Genomic DNA, 13,274 nt, shown 5'->3' with positions numbered 1-13,274 from the left:
CAAACAACGTCACCCTGAAGCTCCTGATCCTGGTTTCATGAGTTAAACAGAAATATTCAGACTCAGATCAGATTTAGGATTCAGGATGTAAAGTAAAGCTCTTGCGTTTATCTGCAGTAATTACCATAAAGAGTGTTTTTATCTGCAGGAGATGAGCACCGTGTCTTCAGGCTCTGTGCATGCAGATGTTACTAATTGTTGGATACAGGGGATTATTGAGCTTTCTGCAAATGTAAAAGTGGAGCTGAGGATGTCGTAACACAAAACCTTTAATCTCTGATAAGATACGAATACCTGTTAACGCAAAATTACAACTTTCCTGTGCCTGAAGACAAATGTGGGCATGGATGTATTTCTCATCGCTGGGAGAAAACATCTTTTTAGACTGAATATGAGCCACAGTCACTTGACCAGTTCAGAAAATGTCTTATTTCAAGTTATTTCAAGAGAAAAATGAGGTATGAATTGCTTGTGGACAGAATTTCTAGACACAGTCAAGTGGTGGACGGAGTCAGGGGTCTCAGGATCCTATTGGCCTCATCAAACTCCGGCATGCATTTTATGGCGTTTCCCCAGACCAATCCTGGGACAGATCCCCAAATAACCGAGACGAGCCGTCCCACTTTTTGGGACCCTTCCGTAGGGGTGCCAGACTAAACCAATCCGATCTCAGAAGGTGGAGCTACAACACTGTAGACTGTTGATTGGTTGAACTGCTGGATGTCTTCCATCACATTTTTCTTCTTCATTGGATTTATTAGCGAGGTACACTGTGTCGCACTGCTATGGCACCCCGCTATTATTTAACTGTTGTGGCTGTCGGCATCCTGCTTACACACCCCCTACCACAAGGGGGCACGGTTGTACTGATCTAAACTGGACTGCTTGGTGGAAACGAGGCTTAAGTCCGAGGCCATGGTTCTCAGTTGAAAAAGAGTGGACTGCCCACTTCAGGTCAGGAGAGAGTCTTTGACCCAAGTGGAGGGGTTCAAGTATCTTGGGGTCTTGTTCATTAGTGAGGGGAAAATGGAGCGAGAGATTGACAGATGGATCGGGGCGGGGGCGGCCGTGATGTGGACGCCATACTGGTCCATTGTGATGAAGAGAGAGTTAAGCCAGAAGGCAAGGCTTTCAATTTAGCGGTCAATCTACGTTCCAACCCTCACCTATGGCCACAAGGCTGTGGGTAGTGACTGAAAGAGCAAGATCACAGATACAAGCAGCTGAAATGAGCTTCCTCCGCAGCGTGTCTGGGTTCAACTTAAGCCCTAGTGCAGCATAGTGTACCCCGCTAATAAGTCCAACGAAGAAGAAAAATGTGTCAAAGTAAACAAAAATCAACCACGGAAGACATCCAGCAATTTGATCAATTGATGGTCTGCAGTGTCATAGCTCCACCTTCCGTGATTGGAGTCTGGCACCCCTATGGGAGGGTCCCAAAAAGTGGGACGGCTCGTCTCGGTTATTTGGGGGATCTGTCCCAGGATTAGCGGGAACAAGCCGTGCTGAGATGAACCGAAACCAACCGCTTGGTGGAAACAGGGCTTTAGAGAAAGGGTTTGGAGCTCTGACATCTGGGAGAGGCTCGGAGTAGAGCCACTGCTCCTCTGCATTGAGAGGAGCCACATGAGGTGGTTCGGGTTCTGGTGAGGAGGCCTCCTAGAGGACGCCCTGCCGTCCAGCTGGGAGAAGACCCAGTGTTTGAGACTCAAAGTGTGCAAAAGTTTTGAATGTATCAGAAAATAACATCTCATCCTCGGTTTCATGCTTTCTTTTCACGAGCAGCTCTTTCTCTCCAATCTATGATGCTGTCTCTCCTCCTCTCCTCCTCTCCTCTCCTCCTCCTCTCCTCCTCTCCTGCTCCCTGCGGCTTTAAAGGCCTACCAATCTGAACAATTACATCTACAGGAGCAGAGGTCCCGGTGATTACAGGAATTACAGGAGAATTTGAGGACATGTAATCTGTTAATCTACCAAAACATCTCTGTACAGCTTTAGTGAGACGTTACCAGCTGAGTTTTTAATTTTTAACTTAGTTTTTATTTTAGTTTAGGCAGCTTAAACAATCAGTTTACACTTTGCTATATCAGCTGTTACAAAATTTCACAGAGATGGGATGGGAGTAGGGATTTAGGCGCTTTAACCCCTCTGCTGTTTCAAAGAGACTTTCTCCACTGAATGGGTCTCAGAAACCTGCTCAGACCACAGAGGATACGGGTTCAAATTTTAACCACATAATAGTGACGCATTTAACCACTGGTGTCAGAGGTATTTCTTAAAGGTTCCCTTTGGTGTTACACTGATCATAATCCACACTTTAAAAGCAGGACTGGATTGATTTACGGCACGTCAAAGTCTCCATGACAACACCACGCTAGCCAACGAAGTTTAGTAAGGAGAAGAGAGATCTGTGTTTTTCTCTGCTGAAAACAATTTCTGTGATTAATTTTGTAGTGATGGTGGACACTGGAGCCTAACTGTCAGACAGAAAAAAGGACAGAAGAGCAGAAGAAAGAGAAACAGGAGACAGATAGAGCATGAGTTGAAGGCTAAAACACAGGCTAAAGGCTAAAGCAGGAGATAAAGCTTAAACACATGCTAAAAGCTTAAAAACAGGCTAGAGACTAATACAGAAGCTAAAGACTTAAACATGAGCTAGAGACTTTAACATTAGATAAAAACTAAAACAACTGCTAAAGGCTAAAACAGGAGCTATAGGCTAAAACACGAGATAAAAGCGAAAACAGGAGCTTAGGGAGAAAACACAAGCTAAAGGCTAAAACATGAAAAAACAGTTTTAACGCAGGCTAAATGATAAAACACACGCTAAAGTCTAAAACAAAATGTGAAGCCTCAAAAACAGGCTAAAGGCTAGAAAACAAGCTTAAGTCTAAAACACAGAACTAAGGCTTAAATATGAGCTAAGGACTCTAACATTAGATAAAAGCTAAAACAACTGCTAAAGGCTTAAACATGAGGCAAAAGCTAAAACAGGAGCTAAAAGTGAAAACACAATCCAAAGGCTGAAACGCAAGGTAAGGGCTCAAAAACAGGCTAAAGGCTAGAAATCAAGCTAAAGGCTAAAACACGGGCTAAAGGCTAGAACATGGGTTGATCGGTTTGTGCTAATGTTGATTCCAACCCACAGTCAGCAGTTATTCTGCAGTGATCCGTTCAAACTTGAGAGTCTGTCAATAAAATGAAGAGCGGTTACGTTAGCTCTGATTGGTGAGGTTGGAGTTGGTAGATGAGCTCTGGTAGGACAGAACCAGGATTCACTGACGTTACACGTTACAGACACGTCTCAGAGCACCGGGCTGTGAGTAGCGCTAAATATAGCCGGCTACTAAACTGCGGTGCAAACTGACAAAGTTTGCTTGTTGTCACGTTTCCAAGCGTAGCTCTACCTAACGGTTGATAAACACCTTACCTGGTGGCATTGGATCTGGTAAAACAAACACAAGCCTCGTCAAGAGTCATACCTTCATCACAGTGTAATTAAATCAGATCCTCCTCACACCAACCGTTACACCAACAACATTGAAAAACATTTGTATTATGTGGTATTGCTAAGCAGATCAGCTGCTCCAGGAACAAAAGAGTTTTTTCCTCTTTGACCATTTCTTGGCAGAGTGTTTCCTCAGCCAGAAGGAAAAGAGGAGGGTAATGGGTCAGCTTTGATGGACCCAGCTTCACTAAGGGGTTTTGGCTTGATACGGACTCAACATGTCAAACAGGGATGAGCCTGCAACTCTGCTGAATATCGACAACTATTTCAGTTGTGCTGATAAATCTTGTGACAACTTCCTGCTGACATTCCCTCCAGAGGTTTGAATCGGTGCCTTAGAGCGTATTTCCTCCTGTGATGTCTGTTTCAATCTCTGTTTCCTGTCTCTCTTCTATAAATGTCTGGCAAAAATAACAGATCACTTTTTCTCCCTGTTGTCTGATTGGATTTTTATCAAGGACGTTTCGATTAAAGAGGGCTTCACAACTCTGCTGTAGATCAGTTAAACCACATATTTTCTCAAATCTGGATCAAAGTAGGAAGGTATGAAATCCTGTATGAAGTTACAAGAAGTAGCTTGATGTTGTTTCGACATAAACTAACATTTTAACCACATCCTCATCCTTGTGTATTCTGTGCAGCGCCTCAGCCTCGAGCCAATCTCTCAATCAGAGCAGACGACTGCCGGCACAACAGCTCCGGCTGCAGCACATGTCTCAATTACAGCTAATCTAATAATCTGTCAGCGTGGAAGCCTAAAAAGCATTCCCCTTTGCTTCCTTTGAACATCAGCCCAGAGCATCATACTTCTGAGTCAACGCCGGTGTGATAGCACGCTGTATTTAGGTCATCGACACACACACAGCCTCCATTCATCTGCATCATCTCACTTCTATTTCTGTGGCAGGTGAAACGCCGATGCTGATGAAGATCAATCAGGACGAGCTGTGCCTCTCTGCGTGTTTTTCGCCGGCGTTTTCATGTACCAAGCAGTCCCACGTGTATGATTATTGATCCACAGCACTTTCATGACAATGCTTGTCAGGCTCAGCGGGCCCTGACTCAGTCTGTCTGAGATTCTGACAAGTGAAATAAATAAAAGCTGTCAATGCAGAAGTTTCCAGAAGAGAAGACACAGATTCCTAAATAACTCACAATGCCATGCAGAGCCTTGACGTAGCGTGTAATTATCGCCCTTACAGTCGATACTCCTCCACAGCGTCAGCCTCAGCCGTCCTGTACAACGCCCTCGATTCTCACGTCTTCGATCCGCACGGAAACCTGCCGCCGTCCTCACATGTGGCGGTAAATGTCCAGAATCAATGCTCCATAGGGACAGCGGGGTGTGAGCGCACATTGATGGAGCGTGTATTTCAGAGGAGAGTGTGGCTCTTCCTCCGCTCTCAGAGTTTAACGGGGCCAAGGGCCAAGCTGAGAATGCTCCCATCTGTCAGGAGGTGAAGACTGAACAACAAACATGGATTCCCACTGGAGATATGACCATAAATACAACGAGAGGCCGTGATACGCTTCAGAGGAGCAGCTGGAATTGAGTTTTAAATGTTAACCACTTCATATAACCGGCTCTGTCGGCTTTTAGTGTCCATAAAGATCAAAATATTTTCCCTAGGTGTAAAGATCTTTGATGGCGTATGTTTGTTTACAGCTGAGGTCAAAAAGACAATATTTCAAGTTTCTGCTTTATCTTACACGTTACACACAGGATAAAAAGCTCAGCTCAGGCTTTGAGCTGTTACTAGAGCGCCAAAAACTAAAGAAATCACATCAAACTGGACTTTAAAATGAACTATTGGTGCCTAAAAGCAGGAGAAGGATTCGGTGAGTCATTGCATGCACAATAATATCCGTAGGTTATCAGTTTCTGTAGGTGATCGGCTCAAAAGTGAAATATTGGATATCAGCCAACACCCTGATATCCGCAGATAAAATAAACAGATAAAATAATGAAGCTGCTGCAATAAACAAATACGCAGTTTTAAAGGTCCCATATTCTGCTCCTTTTCTGCAGTTTAATCTGGATCATTGATGTCTTCATGAAATGGTAGTAACATGTTTTGGTCCAAAAAGCCAATAAATCAAGCACAGCAGCATTGTTTCCAGGCTCTCATAGCCCCTCTGTTCAGAACGCTCTGATTTAGTGGGCGTGGCCTTCATATGTAAATGAGCCACCGCTGATACCGCCCCGCTCTTCCACGTCACTGAGAGCGGCGCCACGAGCTCCGAGTGCACAATGTTTAGAAAACAGAGAAGCTCGTTTACCGTAACATTACAGGCTAAAACAACAGGCTAACCGCAGCTAAAGTTAGCATCTTGAAGCTAACACAGAGACAGGGGGGACACTGAGGAAAAGCTCTTACATCTGCTCCACAGCACACAGCATTTAAAATACTCACATTTCCAGGGTCCCAGGTTTGTTGGAGGATGGTTGGTAATGCGCCTGGATTCAGGACCAGTCTATTGGCTAGCCCTCTGTTGGACTGTCCAAAGTTGGAAAAGCAGTCAGCCGTGAAGTGACTAGCACACACATGCACAGTTTTACTGAGTGTAGCTGGAACATTTCCTTGATAAATGAACTCGAGACACTTAGTCTGTCTTCTTTTGAGATGGGAAGCTTGTGCGTGGAACTATGTGGCTGTTTACAGCCAAAAACAGAGCAGTGGTGGCTGCTGGAGCAGCAGCGGGGAGAGGAGTGGGCGGGGAGGGGGTTCGGGGGTATCTGCTCCGGTGGACCAATCAGATCAGACTTGCTCCTGATTGGTCAAAAAAGGGAATCGCTGACGTGGGCAAAGCTCGTTTTAGGTCAGGATTTTACATTCACAAGCTCTACTAAATACAGGTTTGGTCAATAAATATCACATTTTGTGGGCTGTGAGGAAAGACAAAGACGAAGAAGATAAAGTGATTTTTTTTCACAATATGGGACCTTTAAAAAAATGAACTGTAGATGCCTAAAAGCAGGAAGGATATACAAAGTTTTCACAATATCGTTTCCAAGAGTCATTGCATACACAATAATATTATTATCAGTGCTGATATCGGCTCAAAAATGAAATATTGGATCTTGGCCACCACGCCGATATCTGCAGATAGAATCAACAGATAAAATAATGTGCTGTGTTTTCGGTCTTTCTGCAGCCAGCCTCAAGAGGATTCTTAAAGAACAAAAACTTTCAGCACTTCCACACAGGCTTCATTTTCCTAAACCCGATGTTGCCCCTTGCCCAAAGATCACCATGGAGATGCTTTAGTGCCCAGGTTGAGAGTTGAATCATGTAGAAAGAAGGATGTGTGAAGATTTGGAAAGAAAACCTAAAGCAGTTAGCAGCAAAACCTGGTCTGGGTTTAGGTTGTGGCTTCACCTTCCAACATGAAAACCTAAGTTCTGACCCTGGTGGATTTTGGGTTTTGTGAAATAATTTTGTTTCTGTGCACAAAGTAAAATAATCTAAGCATCCAAAATAAAACCAGGAACTTCAACTTTAAATATCACAGGGTAGCTAATGATTTTGACCTCAGCTGTAAGTCTCTTTCTAAAACCAACAACCTGTCAGCTGTGGTACTTTATTTAGAGACCTGTCAACACAAACAGCTCTGTGGAAATAGTTCATTAATTTATCTTGTCTCTCTCTGTGGAAATGCAGCAGGAAACAGGAACAGCCCACTTTCATTTTCTTCTTTCATTTCATTTTCTTCTCTCGTCTGTAACTTCAGCGTTAAAAGCTCTTCCCAGCATCATCCCCCGCCTTAAAACAAGGTGTGCTATAAAAAACTCCTTCATCATCACGGTGGACGTCACAGTCTCCGACCTTGTGCTAAGTGAGCGTGTGTCAGCCTGGATCAGACCTGTGTGGTCCACGGAGAGTCGCCGTTTACTGTCTCAGTCTAATTTCAGGTCATCAGAGGAGTTGGTGGCTCCAGAGGAAATAATTACCCTCGGTTACCAGGCGCAGGGTTTATTTCGGGATGTAATTATGTACATCTTCGCTTCGCTGTGTGGCGTCGATTGTTTGTGTGGATTATGTAAACTTGGAGTAAGGAGGAGAGAATAGCTGCAGCTAAAGAAAGGTGCAGGTTATTTTATCACAGATGACTTCATGTTTCATTTCTCTGCTCAGGTGAAGTTTGCCAAACTCTCACTATGAGGACAAGGATCATAATCTCAGGCTGCTCCATTGTTTTCCCCCGTCACACACACACACACACACACACACACACACACACTCCTCCAACCCTCTCTGTGATTGTTTCACAGCCGAGAAGCTCAGATCCAGATAGTAGTGTGGATTACAACCACTTTCCTCATCGCCGTGCAATCTTCACACACTCAGCTCTCACCAGCGCCCAGCTTTACCCGGCAACTCATTATCCACCTATTTCTCCCGCCCAATCACTGTCCGCACACAGGCACAAACGCCACAAACGCTACAAACTCAACTCCACCGCCGTGACTCTTCGGTGGCTATTTCTGAATGAGCATCACCGGCGAGGAAAAACAAATCTCTGTGTAAATATTTTCCCGCCCCTCATCTCGGCCTCAGCTTTTATTTTTAGCTGCAGTTGTAGCGTTCCGGCTGTATCCTCTGTTCGCACCTTTCCTGTTGTGTCACATTAATAAACATCGCAGCAGGGGAGGTGTTAGATTCATTAATGAAGACCTCGGCTCCCTCAGGCCTCCCTCTGCAGCTGACTCCTCAGCTCTGTGTCACAAAACCTTCATGTGAGGAGCCGGCGAGGGGAAGTTAAACGAGTGAGGGGATGACACATTAACGTAGTTCATTAGACACATGTGAGTATGACTGTGCTAAGTAAGTGAATAGGAGTGCTACTGAGCAGTGGTGTGCACAGAGGGGGGGCAGAGGGGGTGGCTGCCCCCTTAGTAGCCAAATTGTAGAAAAATAGGAGCCAAATTGCACGATGACATGTCTCCTTTATGGCCAAAATGGGGCAAAGTAGCCTCTTTGGAACAGAAATGCCACAAAAGTGTCCTTTTGGAAGCCGAAACAGAAGCAAAAGTGACCTCTTGGATGTTAATTGCTAAAAAAGTGCCCTCTTGGGGAACAAAATGTGTACTTATGTTCCCTTTTGAAAGTCACAATGTGCGCTGAAGTGCATCCTTTAAGGCCAAACACGCTACAATATACTCTTTTAAAGCCAAAATGCAACAAAAGTGCCCTCTTGGGAGCAAAACGTGAAAAAAGGGCCCTCCTGGAAGTCAAACTATCACTATAGTGCCCTCTTTGAAGCCATAACGCCACTTACATGTCTCTTTTGGGAGTCAAAACACTTGCAAAAGCACCCTTTTCGAGCAAAATGCAAAAAAAAGTCCCTTTTTAGGGAAAAAAACATGCTAAAGTGCTCTGTTTAAAGCCACAGTGTGCGCAGAAACACTTCCTGTAAAGCCACAGCATGCAAAAGTATCATCTTAGGAGCCAAAATGCTACTAAAGTGTCCTTTGAGGAGCCAAAACAAATGCAAAAGTAATCTCATGGGTGCAAAATGCAAAAAAGTGTGCTCTAGGGAGCCAAACAAGCACTATAGAGCCATCCTTGGTGCCATGATGCCACTTTAGTGCCCTTTTGAGAGCCAAAATTCTTGCAAAAACCCGCTTTTAGGAGCAAAATGCAAAGAAAAGTGTTCTCTCGGGAGCCATCATGCCCGTTATGAGCTCTCTTGGGCGCTAAAAGTATGCCAAAGTACCCTTTTGAAATTCACATTGTGCGCTGAAGTGCTCTCTTCAAAACCAAAACACACTATTGTAATGTGTTTGGAGACACAATTCCACAAAAGTGCCCTCCTGGAAGCAAAATTTAAAAAAAGGGCTCTCTTTAATGCCATGATGCCATTTAAGTGCCCTTTTGACAGTCACAATGTGCGTCGAAGTGCCTTCTTTAAAGCCGAAACTGGCTAAAGTAGCCTCTTGGAGTCAAAATGCTAAAAAAGTGTTCTTTTAGGGGCCAAAACAACCGCAAAAATGCCCTCTTTGGAGTCATAATCCCACTTGATTGCCCTCTTTGGAGCCAAAACGCATGTTAGTGCCCTTCTGAAAGCCAAATTGCTCCTCTAAGAAACCAAAATGCCACAATAGTGCCCTTTTGAGAGCCAAAACACATGCAAAAGTGCCCCTTGGAAGCCCAAAGGCATGCTTACGTGCTCTTTTGAAATTCACATTGTGCGCTAAAGAGCCCTCTTCAAAGCCAAAACACACTAAAGTATCCTCTTTGGAGCCAAAATTCTCAAAAAAATGTCCTTTTTAGGAGCCAAACGAGCACCATAGTGCCCTCTTTGGAACCAAAACGCATGTTAGTACCCTTTTGAGCCAAATTGCCCCTCTAAGAAGCCAAAATGCCACAAAAGTGCCCCTTTTTAGAGCCAAAACACATGCAAAAGCAACCTCTTGGGAGGCAAAACACATGCTTATGTGCCCTTATTAAAAGTCACATTATGCACTAAAGTGTCCTCTTTAAGGCCAAAACACACTAAAGTAACCTCTTTGGAGCCAAAATTCTCACAAAAATGTCCTTTTGGGAGCCAAACGAGCACTATAGTGCCCTCTTTTGAGCCACAATGCCACTTAAATGCCCTCTTTGGAGCCAAAATGCATGCTAGTGCCCATTTAAGCCAAATTGCCCCTCTAAGAAGCCAAAATGCCACAAAAGTGTCCTCTTTGAGGCCAAAACACATTAAAGTATCCTCTTTGGAGCCAAAATTCTCACAAAAATGTCCTTTTGGGAGCCAAACGAGCCTATAGTGCCCTCTTTGGAGCCAAAACCCATGCTAATCCATTCTGAAAGCCAAATTGGCCCATGTGGTTGCCAAAGTGCCACATAGTGCCCTTTTGAGAGCCAAAACACATGCAAAAGTGGAAGCCAAAAGGCATTCTTATCTGCCCTTTTGAAATTCACAGTGTGTTAAAGTGCACTCTTCAAAACCAATACACGCTAAAGTATTCTCATTGGAGCCAAAATTCTCTCAAAAATGTCCTTTTGAGAACCAAACTAGCACTACTGTGCCCGCCTTAGAGCCATAACGCTACTTAGGTGTCCTTTAGGGATCCAAAACACTCGCTCAAGTGCCCCCTTTCAATCCACACAACACAAAACTGCTCTCTAGGCTGGTTAAAAAAGACTGCCCTTTTGGGGGCCAAAATGAGTGTGTGCCTTTTTATTTTTTTACCCCTGCCCTAAAATAACTCTTTGCAAGCAACTGCTCTGAGATAAATCTGTCTATCTGAGGGTGGATTGTATTAAATTTAACCTAGCTCATCCAAAAATGACAGATAAAGCAGTCGTCTCAAAACAAACTGTGTTTTTGTGCGATTAAAAACCACTAAAGTGACATTTTTAGGTGTAGCAAAGCTCTGTCAGCCCTCTGTAAAACTCTGTAGGTGACAGAAGTGACCTGATGCTGTTCATCCCAGCGTGTTTGTTAAAGAGCGCGCTCTACATGAAGAGGACTGGCATCCTTCCTATCCCTGTCATCAAGCTGTGCCGATCCTCCAAAAACATGTTACAGGGACTCATTTCCACTCTGAGCAGCCATCTCCAGATTGTCCCCGATTGCCCCCGTCTGTCCGGGAAAACAGAGGTCTGTCTGTTCACTTCTAACAAAGTGAAAGCTCCCTGAAGCATCACCAACAGCTCTCAGTGAAGAGCGACTCTATTTCACCCTGATGGCTGCTCAGGTGTCTCATCTGCTCCACCAATCACGTTCCTCAGCCTTGGCATGGATCACGGCACATTTTTGGGAGATGGTCCATGCTTGGTTTGCTCTTAATCCTCTGGCACTGCTTCCCCCTGTTTCTGATCTCTGGGATCCATGTTTGAGGGGAATTTTCTGGTGGATTTTGAGGAGCATCTGTTACCACAGCAAGTCCCTCCCTTCCTCCTCTCCCTTTCCCTCGCTGTCATGCTTATTCGATTACAAACATCACGGACACACGGCCGCGTGTGTGTGTGATTCTTTCAGAATTTACACCCTCTGGCTTCATCCCAGTTTCAGCCCGGCTCTTTGAAGCTGCTAAGAATAGAAACAGTGTTGATTTAGGGCTTGGAAACAAATAAAGCAGCTGAGATAAAATAGTTACTCACAAGCATTGGATGCTTTCTAGTTTGCCGGCCCAAGCTGTCAGGCTGGCTCTCATTTCCTGAGTGTGTTAGCTCTGCAGCAGCTACTGTTTGCTAACCCAGTTATGATGCAGACTCTACTTTTACAGCTTTCATGTGGATTTAGACTCACGCTGACCCCCCATCGGCAGGAATCCTTTGAATCCTGAGCATTTAAAGAGAGTTCAAAAGATGTTTAGGTTAACTTTTCACCTTTACATCAAAGATCCAGGAGCTGTGACAGCAGCAAGTCAAATCTACCCCACGTCGAGCTGCGGTATTCAACCTGAGCAGCCTCAATCGATTATCAGAGCCGGGGGAGATGATGTATGGAGCTGGTGATTGAATGGCTTGCTTGATTAGTTGGAGGGATAAACGGCTGTGATGTGGTAGAAAAAAAAAAAAAGAGGGCCGTGTGAATACCAATCAGTCCGGCTTGGCACGGATCATCCGCCAATTCACTGAGGCAGGAGCAGCAGGTGGGGCGTGGGGAACCAGAGCGGACCAGATGAAATGGCTCAGAGTGATGCTGATTTTAAGACCCCCAAAGGGAGGGATCACATATTTAAAGGATCAGCTGGTGAGGAAATGTGACTGTGTGTGAGTTTTTCAGTGTTTAGGCCTTGCTTTGAGGAAGCTTGCACAACCGCAGCACCTGGCAACAGTCAAGTTAACACATGAAGTGGCTTCATAAGGACACTTGAGAGTGCTACAGTAAGAAAACAACCATACAGCAAAGAAAAGAGGTGTCTGAGTCTCTGTGTGTGTGTGTGTGTGTGTGTGTGTGTGTGTGGCACAGGAAGTGGGCTCAGAAGGGGGAGACAGAGTGACATCAGACCTTACGTATGAGGTTACATCTAGTGACGCAGTCGTGATGACAGCAATTGTGATGTCCTGTCGTCAATAATACATAACCCACCAGAGGGAAGTAGAAGTAGTTCAACAAACTGCTCAGTAACAGGTGAATAAATGCAGAAATATCCCTTTAATCACTCTGAGGATGTCTGTTTTTGATGTGCACAGCGCTAAAGAGAAGTGAATTCATTTTTACGCACGAAAACCAAACTCTCACCTTAGACGTCATGGGCTGGATGGACATGGTGCTCGGGGATCGTTGGAGTTGCGAGTCGCTCTCCATCTCGTTGATCTCAGTCATCATTGATTAAAAAGAAAGGGTAGAAACTTCTCAGTTCCACGCGGAGCGAAATCTCCCGTCACCAAAGTGTGACCGATCTGCGCGCGCCGCGAGCCCAACACGCCGTGGACATTTGCTCTCCACGCGCCAATTTACAGAATCTAGGTCGGTGAAACTCCCCGAAAACACTCACACACACTCTCCAGAAGTTTGTGTGTCACCTTCGCCGTGCAGGGACGAGCATTCAGGAGGAGCTCAGCCTCGCGTCTCCGCAGCTGAAACGCCCTTTGACGCGTATCCAATGTGGCACAATTCCGTCCTCCAGCTCCGTGTGGGAGACGAACAACCAGCGCGTTTAGGCGCGGAACATCAGCGGAACATTAAGATCCAAATGCAGCTTTCATGAGGTGTAAATCCACAGCGAAGTGAGCCCCTCTCTGCTGCTCAGACTTAAATTTAAGCGCACCGTGAGGCACGCCTCTTTGTGCGTCTGAGGCGCATGATTGGG

General features: G+C 45.1%; 1 protein-coding gene across 1 annotated transcript in view; it reads right to left on the bottom strand.

The window, feature by feature from the left end:
• Positions 1–13,274, bottom strand: part of LOC141810185 (SH3 and cysteine-rich domain-containing protein 2-like) — a 38,137-nt gene extending 24,863 nt beyond the window's left edge. The window contains exon 1 of the mRNA XM_074697567.1: positions 12,704–13,274. Within this exon, the coding sequence (XP_074553668.1) occupies positions 12,704–12,790 (87 nt within the window). The 5' untranslated portion in view covers positions 12,791–13,274. The remainder of the gene's footprint in view (positions 1–12,703) is intronic.

Source organism: Halichoeres trimaculatus, unplaced genomic scaffold (assembly GCF_033239565.1).
Source record: "Halichoeres trimaculatus isolate MK-OKI-2021-1 unplaced genomic scaffold, fHalTri1.1 fHalTri1_scaffold_20, whole genome shotgun sequence".
NCBI lineage: Eukaryota > Metazoa > Chordata > Actinopteri > Labriformes > Labridae > Halichoeres > Halichoeres trimaculatus.
Note: the sequence above shows the minus strand (reverse complement) of the source record. Positions and strands in the feature narration are given on the sequence as shown.